Here is a 20,451-nt window from a genome sequence, read left to right as displayed (position 1 = left end):
AAGGTGGAGAGCTAAAAGACATTATAAAACGTTTTAATTAATGCTAGTGTGATAATTAATTATTAGATAAATAGTTAACCAAATCTAACATTACTCATTTTACGTTACAATATTCTTATTAATTCCCCATCATAAAATTAATCATATTCTTTCATTTTCCTAAATATTACATGCTACCTCTTCTCTATATAAACACAACTATTTATGATCCATTCACATCAAACAAATCCAACTTCATTACAAATTTCATCTTTCATATCATCCATAATCCATTGATCCAATTTTTCTCTCCTACAATGGTGGGCATCTTCAAACTCTTCATCACTATGTCCTTTTTAGCTCTTACGTTCGCTGTTAGGGTTGAATCAAGGCCAAACCCTAAAACAAGTTTAACAACAGAAATAAAGGTTGATGGTGAGACATCGGATTGTTGGGGATCTTTATATGAACTCCAAGCATGTACTGGTGAAGTTATCACATTTTTTCTCAATGGTGAAACGTATTTAGGTTCCAATTGTTGTCAAGCCATCAAAATCATTCAACATGAGTGCTGGCCTACGTTGCTTGATTCTTTAGGATACACAACTGAAGAAGGTGATGTCCTTGAAGCCTATTGTGATACCACGATTGATACTGATCTTTCAACAACATCATCTCCTCAGTTGGCAATGGCACCTTCTATCAAGCAAAAGAATGAGCCTAAAATCTTCGCTCCATGAAATTGAAAGTGATTTTTATAATAAAATAACTATGCGGTTGAGTAACAACTCTATGTTACGCTTAGTTGTGTTTTCGACACTTTTCATTTTATGTCAAGAAGTTGTATTTTTGTTGTTTTTAAGACTATATTTATATATAAGTACTCAAAAAGTTTTACTTATAAATTTGTTCTTGAATTAAGTAGCAAGTCTATACACTTCTTCGTCCGAAATTAATTTTCAACAGTCTCTCACAAGCTAGCTATGATTAGTTTCAAAGATCCAACTTCAATTGTTTTGGTAAAAGGATCACATTGGCCCTTAGTTTATAATTTATTTTCAAATTTATTGTCACAAAATTTAAATTAAAATACAATTTAAGACATGTAGGATATCAATTAAGTAAAAAGTAACCAAAACAAATAAAATTTCTCAAGAAAATAACATTAACAGAATGAAACAACTTTTTTATACAAGTCTAGTACAATAACATATTATTCATTTACTTTGTCACCAAATAGACCCTACCTTAATGTTAATTACATACACATGCACTTCACTTGTTTTATTGCCGTTTCTATTATTCAATTGCATTGGCTCATGTTCGATTCATTTCTATAATTTAAACATTATTAGTAATGGTAACATTTTCACTATTTCATTAATAATAATAATAATAATAATAATTGTTTTTGTTGTTTTTGTTGTTGTTGTTATTATTATTATTATTATTATTATTATTATTATTATTATTATTATTATTATTATTGCACATCGGAGATGAGATTCTGTTGAACTTGCCAACGTTGTAGATCACTGCGTGGTCGTAGGTCTCGCACAAACTAAAGAACTCGTCCTTGTTCACTCGTAGCAACATTTGTTGTCAGCCGTCGAGAAAAGAACACCTTTGTTTGTGGGGTTGTTGTTGCTTTCCGGCCTCCGCCACATGCTCATGGTTGTCACCAAAGCAGAAGAAACTCAGTTGTAATGCTTCCAATTACTGGAATTGTTGGGCTGACCACTCTTCACAAGGCCCAAATACTCCAGATCAACGCTGGAAAGATGAAAAAATGACTCAGGAATATTCTGCCAAATCCTTGATACTCGGAACTCGATGCTCGATGTCTTCCTACTCAATCCTCGATGAGAATTCCCTTCTTCGTTTGACAAGTCTCTGTTAAATCCTCGATGGAACTCAATGACAACAGAACTAATACTTGATCGTACTCGACGGTTCTTGAACTATACTCGTTATGACTCGAATGTGAAAACGATGTACTCGAAGCTACTCGATAGCGAAGAATCGATGCACAATTGACTTGATATTCAAATTACTCGATGCGATTTGAAAAATAATTTAATGGCGGGCGATTTTCAGTTAAGAAAACACTCGTATGAACAAGAAAGATAAGGTAAGAAGATGGAGACAGAGTGTTTACATGTTTCGGCAAGATTGCCTACGTCTACGGGAAGATCTGAATTCTTTTACTAATGAAGATTGCATACAGATTTTGTTGTTTACAGAAAACTAAGGAAAATGATGATATCTCTCTAATTTGAATTTAAAATCAGTGTTATTTATAGAATATACCAACTGACCATATACAAAAGTTAGTTATAAACAAACAAAAAACTAAGGTATTTGAGTCAAAGCTTCTTCAAATTCTCCACTTTGACTTCAATGCCTTGCAATCTTCTGATCTTCCTAATTTTGACCGGTTTGTCTACCCTGTGTCTGGAAGCTCAAAGCTAACATGTTCTAAACATTTAAACAACTTAAGCTTTGAAACAGGTTTTGTTAACATGTTAGTTGCATTGTTTGAAGTATGAACCTTTGAAATTTCTATCTCTCCTGTCTCAATTTTATCTCTAATGAAATTATACTTGATATCAATGTGCTTAGTTCTAATGTGGAATTGTGGATTTCGGGACAAATGGATAGCACTTTTGTTGTCATAGTAGAGTTTCACCAATATTTGATCTATTCCAAAGTCTTTCAACAATCTCTTTAGTCATGATGCCTCTTTGATTGCTTTTGTTAAAGCCATATATTCAACTTCTGTTGTAGATAAGGCTACTATAGGTTGTAATGATGCTTTCCAGTTGATTATATTAGGAACAAAAAAGAAAATGCAACCTGTTAAGGACCTCATTTTGTCCAAATCACCAGTATAGTCAGCATCCACATATCAATAAAATTTTAAGTTTGGTTTAGCAGACCTTTGGTAGACTAATTTGAGTTTTTAGACCAAACCAGATACCTTAGGATCCATTTAGTAGCCTTCCAGTATCTCTTATTAGGATTAGACATATATCTATTAACTAAGCTAGTTGAATATGAGAGGTCAGGTATGGTAGAAATCATTAAATACATTAGGCTTCCGACTGTTTGACTATAGGGTATGACAACCATTCGTTTCTGATGCAAAATCCTTAAAAGAGTTAGTTGAGGAAAACTTAAAGTGTTGAGCAATAGGTAAGCTCACAGGTTTAGCATCATTCATGTTGAACCTTTTAAGGATCTTCTCACAGAAAGAGGACTGATTGATGCTTAGAATAGATTTCTCTTTGTTCCTTTGGATCTCTATTCCTAGGACCTTGCTTGCTTCTCCTAAGTCCTTTATATCAAACTCTTCTTTTAAGAGGTTTTTAACATGGGTTAGGTCTCCTTTGGACCTACTTGCCAGCAACATATCATCTACATATATGAGTAGGTAAACCTTGTCCTTGTAAGAACTTGTATTTACATAAACACATATGTCAAATGAACTTCTTTTGAACCCAATGCTAGAAATATAGTCATTGAACTCTTATACCAACACCTAGGTGTTTGATTTAACCCATATATAGACTTGTTGAGTAAGCAAAAGAGATTTTCTTTTCCTTTAACTTTACATCCTTTAGGTTGTGTTATATAGCTTGTCTTCTCTAGATGTCCATGAAGAAAGGCAGTTTTTACATCTTTGATACAATTCTAAGAAATCTTATGGAAGTCTTTTTGACAATAGGAGAGAAAATCTCATAATAGTTTATTCCTTCCCTTTGACTGAACCCTTTTGCAACCAATCTAGCTTTGTACCTAGGCTTTTGATCATAGGATACTCCTTTAAGTTTGAAAATCCATTTAGAGGCAATAGGTTTGTAATCCTTTGGTAGAGGAACTAAAGACCAAATGTCATTCACTTTTAGTGAATGCATCTTCTCATTCATTGCTTCAATCCAATCCTTTGCATTAGCACAACTTGTTGCTTCCTTAAAGGTAGTTGGTTCTTGGTTAGTAGAAGCTACCACAACATTTAAAACCAGATTCATATAATTCATTTCAGTATATCTAGCTAGAGGTGTGATAGTTCTCCTTTGTCTATCCCTAGCTAAGACATACTGGCTTAAATCAAGTTGTTCACATATTGTCTCCTCATGTTCCCCTACATCTTCCTCAGTTTCTCTTGTGTCACTAGGTTAGCTAGACTCAATTGGCTGCTCAGTTTGTAACTCCATCTCAATTCCCCCTCAATCTTTTTCTCCTTTTGCATAAACATCTCCTCTTCTCTAAGGTGATGTCTCTGCTCACTATGAACTTCCTCTAAACCGGATGCCACATTTTAAACCCTTTAACACCCTCTGTAAAGCCTACAAACATGCACTTGACTTCTCTGGCCTTTAACTTTCCCTTATTTTTCTATACAAGCCCTATACATCCAAGACCTTGAGGTTATCTAGGTTAGGAGATTGATTCGTCCACTTTTCCTTAGGGGTAAGCAACTCTAAAGATGTGTGAGGGCACCTATTCAAGGTATACACTGTATACGCCATGGCTTCTGCCCAATAATTTTCCCCTAAGATAGCATCAGAGAGCAGACACCTAACCCTTTCCATTATGGTTCTATTTAACCTCTCAGCAATTCCATTTTGTTGAGGTGTATACCTCATTGTTCTGTGCCTAGTTATACCATTCTCACTACAAAATTTATCAAAGTGTTCATTGTAAAACTCAAGCCCATTATTTGTTCTAAAGTATTTTAACCTTTTAGATGTTTGATTTTCTATCATGGCTTTCCATTCTTTAAACTTCCTCAAAACTTGGTCCTTAGTTTTAAGAAAGTATATCCAGCTCTTCCTAGAAAAATCATCTATAAAGGTTAGAAAATACCTTGAGACACTAAGGCTTGGTATAGGAGATGGTCCGCATAGGTCAGAATGAACATAATCCAAGGTTTCTTTGGTGGTGTGCTGAGATTTTGTGAAACTTTGTTTGGTTGCTTTACCTAAAATGTAGTGTTCACAAAAGGAAAGGTGCTCACTGATACCTTTGGGTAGAATTCCTTGCTTGGAGAGTGCTTGCATCCTTTTTTCACTAATATGGGATATTCTTTTGTGCCACAAGTCAGCCTCTATTAACCTTGCTGTTGAAATCGTGTAGGCACTTTTCATCATCTCTACTCCTCTCACAATATAAAGGTCATTGACCTTCTCACCAACCAACACGACCTTGGAATCCTTGATCACCTCAAGAACTCCACCTTTTCCTCTACATTCACACCTAATGGGGTCCAACTTCAGAGATATCAAGTTTCTCTTGAGAAAAGGTACATGTCTCATATTTCTTAGAAACTTGATTGATCCATCCTTTAGCTTCAAGGATACTGAACTAACCCCTTTGATCTTGCAAGCTTCATTGTTTCCCATGTACACAAATTCTCCATCTATTTCCTTGTAAGTACGAAACCAAGGTCTGAAAGGTGTCATGTGATAGGTACAACCAGAGTCAAGTACCTAGTCATGCTTCCTAAGAGAACTGATTTGGTTGGTTTGGTTTCTAGTGGAGGCTAAGGCATCAAAATAAAAGTAGGAACCTTCAACCACTGAAGCTTCTAGTTGTTTTCCCTTCTGTTCCTTCTCTTTTTCTTGGTTTTTCCTTTTTAGACTGTAGCAATCTCTCATCAAGTGATCTTTCTTCTTGCAGTAGTTGCATCTCAGCTTGGTCTTAGGTTTGTGCTCTTCACCTGACTGGTTTTTATTCCCCTAAGACTGATTCTGCTTATTCTTCCCCTTGGTAAACAATAGATTGCTCCTTCTTGACTGACTGAAGCTCCAACTCTGTAGTTCTTAATTCTGAAATGATGGCATCAATGGTAACCGATTTTCTGCCATATTTCAAGGCATTCTTCACCTTCTTATAAGCTTCGATTAGAGAGTTTAATAGCATAAAAACCTCATTCTCATCGCCAATTTTCTCACCAAGGCTCATGAACTCTGAGACTATCCTCTTGAACTTATCCAAATTATCTGAAAAGGGCTTGGCAGAATTCATCTTGAACGTGAAGAACTTCTTCCTTAGATACATCTTGCTGGGAAGATCCTTGGTTGCAAAAAAACCTTCCAGCTTGACCCACATCATGTGGGCTATGTCTTGATCAATTACTTGCCTCAAGATACTGTCACCGAGATTCAGAACCAAAGTCCCATATGCTGTAAGCTCCATGTCTTCTCTTTCTTATGCTGATATAGTAGGTGACAGAGTTGATGGGTCCAAAAAGGCCTTGTGTGCTCTCTATTGTCCAAGAATGGTTTTGATTTTGGCCTTCCATAGGCTAAAATCGGCCTTCTCATCGAACTTCTCAATCTCATACCTGGTAACAACCATTTCTGATCTTATCGAGTATCAAGTCTTGATTTCTTGAGAATCTTGATGTTCCAAGAATGTTGACCTTGATGATCTTTAAAAGCTATGATACCACAAATTTTTGGGCTAACCACTCTTTACAAGGCCCAAATACCCAAGATCAACGCTAAAAAAAATGAAGAAATGGCTCAAAAATATTATGCTAGATCCTCGGCACTCGATGCTCGACGACTTCCTACTCGATCCTAGATGAGAATTCCCTTATTACTCGATGTGATTTGAATGATGAATGAATGGCACACGATTTGCAGTAGATAAAACATTCAAGAAAGATAAAGCAAGAAGATGAAGACATAGTGTTTACATAGTTCGGCAAGATTGCCTATGGCCATGGGAAGATTTGAATTCCTTTTACTGATGAAGATTGCGTATAGTTTTGTTGTTTACAGAAAACTAAGAAAAATAATGATAACTCTCTCTTTTGAATTTAAAATCAGTGTTTATAGAGTATACCAGCTGACCGATTACAAAGTTAGTTATAAACAAACAAAAAAACTGAGGTATTTTAGTCAAAGTTTCTTCAACTACTCATTAAATATTATAATATATACTTATAAAATATATATTTAATACCATGCTTAAATGTAGAAATAAAATAATATTTACAAACTGACACAACACATGTAAAATTAAATTTGTGGAACAAACTGATAAACCAGATGAGCTAACCATGTCAACACATACCACATCAACCACCACCTTATCAATCAAGAGCAATCTTAGCCCAACAATTCAACAAACTGATTGCAATCCAACAAATCAGCAATCAACACCTCAATCAATGGAATAATGCATAATTTTTTGCCAAATTGCGAAATTTGTAATGGCTATAATATCTAGTACTGCAAATATTATTTTCCTTGTTTCGATATTACACACAGCAGAGCCTCTTAGCTTGCCTTACACAATGGCTCTTACCATGAAGCATATTTCCTTGTATACACGAAGATAAGTCTATATCAAGTTTGATCCAATTTTTAACCAATAAGACTTGAAATTAGAATAAGATTTGAAACAAATCAAGAAAATTTCATCACAAGTAACCATGATAATTTAATTGGGCATTATTAATTTACTCTACCCAATTAAGTAAATTTTACTTCTCAATATTTGATGAAAAAATTTCCTAATTTTAAATCAACTTTTAGCAATCTAAATAAATAAAGAATCAAAATCTCTTCCCAACAAACTTTTCATAAAATAAATTACCTCTTTCGAATAACTTCCAATTTTTCCCTTGAAGTGATCCAGTGAAATTGATGAAATATTCGTCTGATTAAAGATATTCACCCAAATCTAGCAATTAGACTATTCTTCTGATTAAAGATATCGAGTTATTCAATGTCCAATCAAGATTGTGCAATTTCTTCATGGCATTGTCAAAGGCCATTCAATAACCCATATGTGGAATTTCTCACAATTTGTAATGTCTTTTCCATTTTCTCACAAGTCCACAAACAGGTTTTAATTGGGATTGGTAGTAAGAAATCAACTTGAAAAACCCTTCCATGGTTCCATCTCCAAGCGCCTCAGTAAAGTTTTTTTTCCTATATTTTCCATCTATATTTGCTTTCAAATAGTTGGAACCAAATGTCGATTGTTTTTTGTGTCGTGGAAGATCCATTGCCATGAGAGAAAATTTGGGACAACCACGGTATTAAATTGCGTATGCCGGTTGCTCTCCAAGGTTAACACAACTTCAAACACAAGTGTGCACTCACCAGAGAAAGGATTGGAATCGTTGGAAGAGTATGCTCATAATAATGTGGAAAAACAGAAGAGAAGAAGAAAATTTAGATCTATATTCTTTCTGGAAAACATACCCACTATTTATTAAGAAGATGAAGATAACGGCTAGGATATTCCAATGGACACAAAGAAACAAAAAATCATTTTATATCCAACAATTATGATCTAATTCAATGTAAAACGTTTTTGTTATAGGCCTTGGCCCAAGTCATTCCCAACATCCAATTGCAGAAAGAATCCAGAAGAAGCTTAGTAATTGAAAATATTCCCATGTTTCTACCAAATACAAATAATCTTTCTTGAATGAGATTCCTACTGTGGAAAAATATAGTAGTGCAAAAGCTTCTTGGAGAGCCATTGTCAAAAGCCTTGATTGGTTTAACACTAACTACGATTGAAAAATTAATAATGGAGGTAAAGTCTCTTTTTGGAGAGACAATTGGAGTGCTCACCGTCGACTTGTTGATAAAGTCTCAAGACTTTATACTCTTTCTCTGAATCCCAATCTTATGGTTTTGGAAGCTTGGAACTCAACGACCAAAGATTGGAACCTTCATCCTAGAAGACCCCTGCTCGACAAAGAGCTGTCCTCTTGGAATTCCATTAAGCAATAACTCCCTATTCCTTATGAGAGGAAAAGCCTCGATCAACCGAGATAACTCCTCAATTGAAATAGAAACTTCAGTATCTCCTCTGTCAAAGAAGCTTTGTTTCAAAGAAATTCTAGCAACAACCATATTGTTCAAAATTAGGTGTATGAAAAACTTCAGAAATCTTTCCTCCCAAAGAAAGTTAAGTTTTTCATCTGAACTATCCTTCATAGAAGTATATACATTATGGAGACTCTACAAAGAAGGCTTCATGATAACTGTAAAAAATGTCAGTTATTATAAGCTTTTTATTTAGAATTATGAGGGCTAACAGGCAGAGAACATAATGATAATACTTAGAATTTGTGAAAAATTGATTTTGCGTCGATAAGTACCTAAAGCCTCACTGACCCAATATTATGTGTATTCCGTGCCAAAGTGTCTATTTTTGTAGCTACAGACAAACCCATGCGCTGAAGCCAGGCGACCGCAAAAGACGAACGAAGACGGTAACCCCATGCGTCCAATGCATGGAAGTTGCAGTAATCCCATGCATCCAACACATGGATGTTGTGGTAAACACATGCGTCCAGCGCATGGAGAACGTAGTGAACAAATAGAGATTGCGACCACGAAGTGACAGCCATAATAGAAGATCGCAAGATGGGTAGAACGCGTTGATAACTTCAGCTAAATTAAGCTCGGACGCATACCTTGGGAGTATCAACAAGATAAGGCGATGTGACAACGCCCATACCGCGACAAAAGTAGTAGTGAACCATACCTTCATCATTACAGCTATCGGCGTCCAAGTTCTATAAATAGCCCTTGAGACCTTCATTTTGAGACATCCGAGCTTCTGGCTCAAGGCAGAAGTTTGTGATCATAGATGAGAGCTTTAAGGAGATTTCCAGTGACAATTCTTCATCTCCACAACCCAAACCGATTGAAGATCGGAGCATTTGCCAGAGATAGAGCTCGAGAGAGACATCTCCACCATTCAACCATGGCACCATCGGCAGCCTTGACGCAGAGTCCTTCATTTCCCTTCTAATCTCTGTATTGTATTACATTTTAGCTTAAGATATTAAGATATTTTGTGATCAATGCAAATCTTACTTCCTTCATTACCGTCTTCTTCATCATCTTCATTTCTATCATAGTTTTTCTTCAGCGTTTATTTATCAAAGTCAATCGCATACTTCATCGTGTAGCCTAGAGATAGGACGCATGTAGCAACCCACCGAGAGGTGTGCATTGTGCAAGTATAAGTGAGTTAATCCTCTTTGCTTGGTGAAAGGCTGTGGCAACGCCTGTCTATGGGATGTTGCATTGCTTATCTATAAGTTAAATAGCTGCGTCTAACTGCCTGAGAAGGTAAGAGATGGAATGCACTAAGCAAAGTTCGTATTGTTCCTAGAGATAGGCACAAACTTATGCTCGACGCAACCATGCACTATAGAGATATAGTCATACGGCTGACCACCCAAAGGTGTGATGCGTTAGTGCAACGAACTGGAATTACTCGGGCGATTTAAGATAGTAAACATTACTATGCGTTATTGGTTGTTGTGTTTCTACCTATTCTCATTGCAAGTCTTCTATTGCTCAATCTGTTTAGTTAGGAGTAGAAGTAGTGTGTAAAAAATTTAAACCCACTTCGCTTTATTTTTATTCTTATTCATCACCTCAGATGCATCGCTTCACAAATATTATTGAGTGAAAAGTCCCTGTGTTCGACCTTGGATTACCCGAGAAACTTGCATTAGTGTTATACTTGGCACAAGCATAAGAAAACTTGTGATAGGAACGCGTGGTCATTGTATGCTAAAGACTAACGCATCATCATTCCAACACATGACCTCAGACGCATGGGAGCAAACGCATCAGTTATGTCTAACGCATGATTCCATGTTCAAACCCATCCGTCCTTGATAATAAAATAAAACAAAACGCGTCCCTAAATTATATCAACACTTCAAACTCTCTTCTGCGTCCAAAATGGTGTATTTTGTGTAAAGGGAGCAATTAGAGCATGGATCATATCTTCATTCACTGTAGTTTGGCGACATTCCTCTGGAATAAAATGTATGATTCATTTGGGTAGTGGTGGACTCTCCCATTTGAGATTTCTTCCTTGTGCAGCTTACAACTAAATTCTACATGGAACATCATTATTTTTAACACAACCATGGCGATCTGTTGGGTCATTCGAAATGAAAGGAACAACCACATCTTTAAGGAGGCGTACATAAGTAACCAGTCCTTATAGCAGAGTGTCTGCATTTTGGCTGGGTGTTGGTCATACCAATCCAAATTCTTTATGGATTACAACCCCACCTTTATTTCTCTTAACTTGGTTGTTTTTATATAATTCTACTTGTAATTCTTCTTCGGCTTCCCTCCAACCCTTTTCCTTTGCACCTCTGTTCTTATTGATTAATTAATGAATGAGTATCGATGTGATGAGGACTCTACGAATGTGCTAATCTAGTTGGGATATTCTTATGCGTCTACTGATCCACTTCATCTCTTTTCCTAAAATAAAATCATTATGTCTATTGCGTTCTTATATTATATTTTTTGCACAACTTGTCAATGGGATTGGACCATTTTCATTCTCGGTGTTCAAATTCTATCGTTTTTAGAACAAAAAAAGTTGTGCCCTCAAGACAATGCGTAATTAAGGAATTAAACTTAAAATGTTCATTGTCGGAAGGTAAATAAAATATAAGCTTAAAGTTATACTTGTATTTCATTTATTTGCGACATATTGGTTTATCTCCATTTTTGAGGTTATCAAACATTTGAAAGTGAATGGATTTGATTGAATTCGTGTTTTTGAATTCCTATTGGCTATTTGACATATTTCTTTTATGTACTTTATGTTGGATTGACACCAACACGCAGCAGAAGAAATCAGTATCATAAGCACTCTAATTCATTAATTTTGGTTGAAAAGAAACATGCTAAAAACAGAGTATAATGGGTTTCATGAACATACCTTGGCCGAACCAACGAAATCTCCATTTTCAAATGCAAAATTCTCCGAATCCTTGTGTAGGCCACCACAAGATCTTTTCTACTATCCTCTTGGTGCTCTAGATTAAGTTATGAGACTCAAAATAAGATGGAATCAAAGGGAATATGGAGAAAGCTCATTGAACCAACCCATTGAAAAACACCTTCATTCGAATTTTCAGCAAAAATTCAGTCAGTTTTTCATGCCTTTCTTCACTCTAATCTCTTCAATACATTGTAGAATATCATGCAAAGAGATGTGCTGCATGAGATGCAGCTCATGCTTAGAGTAAACCAAAGGAGGAGGTGGTGGGTTTCTTGTAAGCTAGTTGAAGATAACTTTGAAAAAATCCATTTTCAATTTTGTGTAATTTTCAATTTCCAAAAATCCATTTTGATTTTAAAATCATATTTTATTTCTAAAATCAAAATTTATTAATTTTACAAATTAATTTCATAAATTAATTTTGTAATAAAATTAATAAATAATTACCTCTTGTTTCTTAAGTCCCCACTGATCCCCTAATGAATAATTGTTTTGTGATCCATCAAACAACCGAATCCGTCTCGTACCAAATGAGAGGGCGCCCTTGTACAAGCCCCAAAATCAGCACTTAAGGGAACAACCTCTATGCTATCCCTAAATCGGGTAGGAGTGAATTCCTTCTTGCACCTTATGTCCCCAGCTATCTATTAAGTCTTACTCCTGAAATGGCAATCATATTGAGCTGGCGCTGTTGAGCCAACCCTCACCTATGCAAATCTAAGGGTAATTCCAGATAAATAGGAGTTCATAGGTAGCTCAGGATTAAGGTCAAGTTACCTAGGTCATCGCTTTGAAATAGCCAGTCTTAAATAGTAAATAGCGTTATAAAGTAAGAGTGACTCATTTCGTGGTCCGATCTTGTACAAACTCTTTTGCACAAGGACACCCCTACTCCTCATGTTCAACATGAACGAATTAGGATCACTTTGTTTGTAGCACTTTACAACTCTTTGTAACAACTACAGAGCAGGCCATATCCAATAGTATTATTAGAATAAGGTACCCAACCTTGACCATGTACTATAGATCATTTTGACTATTTACTCGAACCTGATCCACCTTTATGTCTCCACATAAAGTTCAAGTACTCATCCAATAGTCAAGGGACTTTTAGGTTTATTGGATTTCTATTCAAGTAATAGGTCTATTCAATAGCACCTTTATTGAATTATCAGAATAAGCTCCATTGTTTACATACCACGAGTTTTAGGACATAAAACCCAACACTTTATGTACTAAATTTATTTGTGATATTGCTACTTCAAAGCTTAATTTTCATTTGTGAGAGTTTTGAACCTAACTTAAATGGCCAAACAGAACGCACAAACAATTAGAAGAATAAATCAAAAGCAACAAGAACGAACACCAAGATATATAGTGGTTTGACCAATTTAGTCTACATCCACTTTGAGAACTAGCTTGAATCAATTTTATTACGAGCAATGAGGAAGTTACAATTACAGATAATTAACAATAATCACCAATCTGTAATTTTGTACCCACTGATACCAAGAGATCCACACACAATGTCACCTCTGAAACCAAGAACAACCCACTGAAAAACAGGCCACGTCAAGTGTACTACTCGCCTCTGACCGGTGAACTCACGTGCAGCCTCATCGTCGGACACAACCTACTACACGTCGGAACACAGTTGTTGCCACTTGACGAGAACGGAAACTCATGACAGACCCACGTCAGACTCCTAACCTACACGGTGGAAAGAACTTACTGTTGGATGCACCAGACGCATGGACAAACTCACCGGACACGTGTCTCTCGCCTGTCGAACTCGTCGGATGAGTTAACCACTTGCCGATGGGTCTCTCTCTCACGGTAGTCTCCAAATTTTGGCTACCTTCCCTCTTTCTTTAAGTGTTTCACAATTTTCAGCCCTAAACACAAAGAAGATGGGTTAAGTACAAAATTGCCATTTACCCATAATTACCAGAATGCCACTGGGCCTTTAATTTCACCAAAAACCCAATAAGTCCCACTTAAATACCTTGTTATTTTCTAGAAATCTCCCTCATAACAAGAATATTTAAGTGCCAAGCTGATTCTCCAATCTCCCTATCATCCAGATTTAATATTTAGCCTATCTAGCAGGTATTTAAACTTATAGGCTGGAAGAATCTTGGTTAACGTATCTGAAAAATTCTCAACTGTATGAACCTTGATCGGTTCAACATCTTTCTGGGCCACAACTTCTTTGATAAAATGAAATTTTACATTGATATGCTTAGACTGTTTGTGATGAGATGGATTCTTTGCAAGATGAATAACCCTATGGCTATGACAACGGACCATAGGAATGAACTCCTACAACAACAACTCACCAACTATCCTTTTCAACCACACTACCTCTTTAACAGCTTCACCTACTGAAATATACTCTAAATCAGTAGTAGACAAAGCAAAAACTGACTGTAGAGCAACCTTCCAACTGACCACATTACCAAACAAGCGAAAAAATGTGACCTGATAGAGACCTTCTTTTGTCAAGGTCTGCAACATAATCCATATCTGTGAAGCCTTCCAACAGTGCTGATTTATCACAATCCCTGCTAAAACACAATGATATACTGACACTACCTTTAAAATATTGAAGCACCCATTTAACTGCATTCCAATGCTTCTTCCCAGGATTTGACATAAACTTACTTATCATACTCATAGCATATCCCAATTCAGGCCTAGTACAAATCATCAAATACATAATACTTCCAACAGCATTACAATAGGGAATATTAGACATTTGTAACCTTTCTCGTTCAGTCACAGGACAATGAAACGAAGAAAGCCTAAAATGAGACACTAAGGGTGTCGAAACTACCTTACAACCAGACATATTATACTTCTCAAGCAGTTTATGCACATAACTCGAAATGGTTAATGAACCTTTCTCCCTATCTCTTTTCACATCCATGCCTAGGATCCTTTTCAATTCACCTAAATATTTCATCTCAAATTCACTACTCAACTATTTCTTGAGATCACAGATTTCAAAATAATCCTTAGACACCAAGATCATGTCATCTACATACATAAGTATATAAATGTATGTACCTTTCTAAGATAGTTTCCAGTACACTAGAGATCATATGGGCTCCTGTGAAACACCCGCTTTAGAATAAAGGTGTCAAAGCTGATATACCACTGCCTCGACGATTGCTTCAGTCCATAGATGGACTTGTGAAGACAAAAAACCATGTTTTCCTTTCCTTTCACCTCATAGCCCTTAGGTTGAGCCATGTAGATCACTTCCTCCAATACTCCATGAAGGAAAGTATGGTGACATCCATCTGTTCAACAAACATATCAAAGTGAACAGCAATAGATAAAATTAATCGAATGGACGAATGCCTCACCACCGGAGAGAAAATCTCATGAAAGTCAACTCTCCCCTTTTTAGTGTAGCCCTTGGCTACCAGCCTAGCCTTATACCTAGGCTTGCTGTCACCTCCTGTCCTTGACTTGATTTTATAAATCCACTTTGACTGAATGAGTTTTTGATAAGGAGGCCTTGGAACCAATGACCATGTCTGATTCTTCTGCAACGAGAACAACTCTACTTCTATAGCATCCTTCCATTGTTCTTCCGAATCAGATATAACTGCCTCCTCAAAAGTAAGAGGCTCTGCTTCAATACTGTCAATTGCACAAGTAAGAGCATAACCAACTAAATCAGCATAACCATACCTCGTAGGAGCCTGCCTCATTCGCTGAAGCCTATCACATGTAAGCTGATAGTTTTGTAGGTCACTGTTACTTGAACTTTCTTCACCGAAAGCTCCCTCATCAATCAAAGTCCTTTCCAGTTGAGGCTGTCTACCATCAGAATTGGATGACTGATCACTAGATTTGCCTAAACTAACTGATGGTCGTGCTTTAGAATTAATTCTAACCTCTGCTTCAACCTGATCAACTGTCTGCTGTTTCTGCTACTCTTTGACACAAAATGTCATCTCTATTTCATTATGTTGTGGTTGATGCCCTAAAGTCTCGTGTCCTGTAGTTTGTAAACAGTTTGTACGAATGCTTGTGTTGTATAATATATGATATTTATTTCACATCATGTATTTTGCTCAGTTGCTTGTTTTATTTGCTTTACCACAAACAAATAAACTTAAAATCTCTGATTATCTGTATGTAACTCAAGCATGTATGTGGTAACATACAAGTGGATCATGTCTTGAGTGATAACCAAAATGGTCTGTATTATATGGATAAAGGAGGGAAACGTGTAAAACCCGAACCCTAATTACTTTAAGTAATGTGATGTCTTCTAATGAGCTAAATAATGCCATGTCTCAGGATGTATAGAAGATGGAATGCATAATAAGCATATGAATGAGACCATACCATCTAATGAGAAGTAGTGCTGAAATAATATTGTGAGTGAAGTTACAAAAGGAAATTTGCTAAATCCTAGCCCTTCATCACCAATAGTGGGCCAGGTGGCACAAGGAGGGTTCATGTTGGATTTTGGGCGGTAATATAAGCAAGAAGGTCGAATTCATTGGGTTGGTTTGGATAGGCTACTTAGGCTATTTATGTAATTTCAGTGGCATTCGAAAGCTCTGTGTGTCTATCTTCTGTGGCTGGGCTGCTGAAAGGAAAACTTGCCAGAATAAGGCCGGAGGGGCAAAATAAAAATGAAGGGTTCGTTTCTTGGGTGAATCTAGGCCATCAGTGAAGAATTGAAGCTCCAGGACGAATTACGAAGCGTTTGAGCTAAATATTTGAGGTAATATTGTTAACTTAGTTATAAACAACTTTGTAGAATTAAAATTTTTAAGATAAGGCCTAGAAATCGAGTTATATAATTTTGAAGGTTAAACTGGAAATTGTTGAACAAACAAGCAGTTGCTTGAATTGAGGCCAATGATGAAGTTTTGAATCTTCAGATTAAACAATGAGGAATTTTGAGCTGAAATTTTAAGGTAATGTTGCTAATCAATTCTAAACATGTTTGTAGAAGGAAGTTTCTTCAAAAGAGGGCTGGATTTTGATTTATGAATTTTTGAAGTTGTAACAGAGAACCTGGGCATAAGCAGACAGCTGCTTAGGAAGATTAAGCAGGCAGCTCAAGAGTGAGAGTGAGCGGGAGCGGGAGACAGCAAGAGGAAACGAGAGCGAGAGCGAGAGATGGATCTCGCTAGGGACGGAAATCTCGCTGGTTTGCACTGAATCTCGCTAGTTTACATTGGATCTCACTAGTTTTGCGCAAATCTCGCTGGAAAGTGCCAAATCTCGCTGGGAATGGTAAATCTCACTAGAAATGGAAAATCTCGCTCATAAGGATGATCTCGTTCATGTGGGTGATCTTGCTCATGATGATTTTCTCGCTAGTAATCCTGAATTTGTTGATAAAAGTTTCATTAGTAAATGAACTATTTTGAGGTATTTTGCTAAGAATTCTAAGTATTTTAATTGGGAATTATGTTCTTTCAGACAAAGAAGAGCAAGAAGAGACGTATAACCCGTTAAGAGGCCAACGAGCTGTGAGTGACTATGTGATGATTTACTATTTTAGTGTTTAAATGAAGTGCCAAGCAACGTATACATGAAATGGTTTCTCATGCTAAGTAAAGTATGATTTAAATATGTTATTCTCTCCAAATACTTTCAGCATGTTTAAGTAACTCCATTTTTATGATGATTTGAGCACTAAGCCTTAGTATTCAACTAAATTGTTATGACTAGTTTTACTTAAAATGAGATATCGAAGGATATATGAGAATGTATCTGACCAACTTAGTACCGAAGGACATTTGAGAAGGTACCAGACCAACTTGATACCGAAGGAAATTTGAGAAGGTATCTTAGCAGCTCGATACTGAAGGACATTTGAGAAGGTGTCTGAGTAGAAGTACTTAAGGATACCGAAAGACATTTGAGAAGGTATCCGCCCAACCAGATACCGAAGGACATATGAGAAGGTATCTAACCAACTTGGTACTTAAGGACATTCGAGAAAGTACCAGACCAACTTGATACCGAAGGACATTTGAGAAGGTATCTTAGCAGCTTGATACTGAAGGACGTTTGAGAAGGTATCTGAGCAGAAGTACCTAAGGATACTGAAGGACAATGAAAAGGTAGCCTAGTGAGGTACATAAGGTAGGACGATACTCAATTATAACCATGTGCACGTAGGTAATACAGCGTCGAGGGACTGAGCAAAAGGGGATTTTCCCCAAATAAGGTTGACGTTCAGGGTTAGAACTAGTAGTTCATTCTCAACTAAGGATAAAGGCAGTCATATATTCTTCTAGGCTAGAAGGATAGTAAGGAATTTCTAATGCTTATGAATGTTTATCAACGCATGATGTTTACTAATGTATGAGTTTTGTAAGTATGTTTTCCATGTCTAACGCATGCTAGTAGTTTTACAAGCTAGCTTGATATGTTTTAAGCCAACTTATTTCACATAGTATAAAACATGCGTTAGGGTTAAAGCTAAGGTTGAATGAAGCTTGACGAACTATGTTTTAAATACCTAAGGTTGCCAAAGTACATGCGTTGGTATTTCTAAACATAATGAATAGGGATACTGAAGGTAGGGAAGGTATCTGAATAAATGTACCTAAGGTGTTAAGGTACATAGCAAAATCCATGTGTATGTAGGTAGGTCTGAATGAGAGGCCGAGGTATGGGTCTCATGGCCGATAATAGACGTTGGGAGCTAGAGCAGTGTATGCTCGTTCTCAACTAGAGAATATCGATGATTATTGATGTTTAAGAGTTGTTAACAATGTTTATGTTTTAAGGATGTTGCTTGAAATGCCATCGGTATATTTAAAGAGATCGATGTACGGATCTCTTCTAGCCATAGTTTAGTGTAAACAGGTTGAAGTAGAGGTCTCATCTAGCCATGACTTGACATTGGGAATTAGAGCAGTGAATGTTCATTCTCAATTAAGATTCAGGTTGCAGATACAATGGTTTAAAAGGTTTGATGTACACGTTTGCTTGGTGTATTTTAAGTTCCAGTATTATGTTTTCAAGCTTTCAGTTTAAGCATGAGTTTTACGTTTTATTAAGTCACTCACTCGGCTTCTAGCTCACGTTTTCAAATGTTTTCCTTTCCAGGTAGCGGTCAGTTCCCAGAAGACTTTTCTACTGCTGCCCTGCCACTCAAAGAAACAAGTTAAAGGAAGCGTAATTGAAGATCGGTATTAGTTAGTACACATGTGTCTGACTAGTGACTAGTATTCTAGATGGGGCTCACTAAGTTGTAATATTCATGTATGAATAATGCTACGAAACCCTGTAATCTAAATGTGTTAAGTTCTGAGTTAATTTGTATATATTCAGGGTTTTGAGCAATCTTTAACTGGTAAGATAGGCAGTAAGTGCCACCAAAAGGATTGGTAACTACTGTAGTCACCATTCCGTCCAGGCTAGGAGAATAATCTTTTGTAGGGTGTGACAAACGTTATCCTGGTAACGTTACGGATGGGGCCCACTTTGTGGAATGGTCAGAAGTGTTGTGATTTGTTACAGATGGTCTGATCCCAATCATTCATATTGAGGACATGTGAGCGGGGCATCCTATACAAAGAGTTTGTATAAGACCTGACCACGAAGTATTAACGTCTCGTTATAGAGCACCGTTCATGACAGAGACTTCACTACACTAGGTGACCATAGGTAACATGACCTCAATTCTAAGTGAGTTGGGAACTCCTACCATAGAAGGCGGTCCTTTGATTTGTATGGGTGCAAGTGACTAGGTCGCCGATTCAAACCTACCATTTTGGGGATTCATCTGAATTGGGAGCTGGAAACTCAGCTACACAAGATAGAATTCACTTCTTACCCGAGGTAGGGGTAAGTAGATAGATAGCTCCCTTGAAGGCCTGATTCCAGGGCTTGAACGATGTGGCGCCACACACATTCTCTTGTCCCGAGAGGTGTTTACACATAGTTTGACTATGTGTTATTGTTCATTAGAGGAATCCGTGGTACTTAAAAAGTGAGATGTAACTACATGGGCAAAACGGTAATTTGGTCCAGTTGTACTTACGAGCATCTGTGAAGGGTCATCGTACTCATGATTGGTTATATCCGATGGACACAGAAATATATATGTGGTAAGAAGAGTTCAACAGTTGGTCTTTAGTGGAATGCCTGATAGTTAACGGAGGGTGGATCTCGTGCCTAAAGAGTTTAGTCAGCTATTCACAGACCGTTAGAGCTTTAAGCCACAGGTCGATTAGGTCCCTTGAGTAGCTTGGATAAAGTCGAGAATCATTGTTTGGGTTAATTAGAAATGTTCAAATTGATAAGAGGAAGTTCGATTGTATATGATATAATTGGACTAGTTAATTATATATGATATAATTGGCTAAATGTATGAGATACATGATTTTGGAGGAAATTAGATATAAATATGATTTATATCAAGTAGAGAAAAAATTACTATAATAGATATGTGATATCAAACTCTAGGATAAAAATATAATATGGTTATATTTATTAATAATTTAGTTGGTTAATCATATGATAATTAACCTAAAATCTCACTCGAACGTGCGTTAGTGGAAACAACGTCGGTTATTGTAACTGATGAATAAAAATAAAATTATTTTCATTTTGAATAGTTCGAAAAAGTTTCGGAAAAAGATCGGAAGGTTGCATTGGTTCGAAAACATA

The 20,451-nt window shown here is 36.6% G+C and overlaps 1 protein-coding gene across 1 annotated transcript; it reads left to right on the top strand.

The window, feature by feature from the left end:
• Positions 1–296: 296 nt before the first annotated feature.
• Positions 297–719, top strand: LOC120083901 (egg cell-secreted protein 1.4-like). Its single transcript, XM_039039809.2, has one exon. It carries the CDS (start codon positions 297–299, stop codon positions 717–719), a length of 423 nt encoding a protein of 140 aa, XP_038895737.2.
• Positions 720–20,451: the final 19,732 nt, after the last annotated feature.

Source organism: Benincasa hispida, chromosome 8, assembly GCF_027475165.1.
Source record: "Benincasa hispida cultivar pf3 chromosome 8, pf3_genome.v1.1, whole genome shotgun sequence".
NCBI lineage: Eukaryota > Viridiplantae > Streptophyta > Magnoliopsida > Cucurbitales > Cucurbitaceae > Benincasa > Benincasa hispida.
The sequence above is the reverse complement of the archived record's forward strand: the minus strand, read 5'-3'. Positions and strand labels throughout refer to the sequence as shown.

What these genes read in the sequence shown, in the direction of transcription:
- LOC120083901 (XM_039039809.2), top strand. Translation starts at nt 297, where the DNA reads ATGGTGGGCATCTTCAAACTCTTCATCACTATGTCCTTTTTAGCTCTT.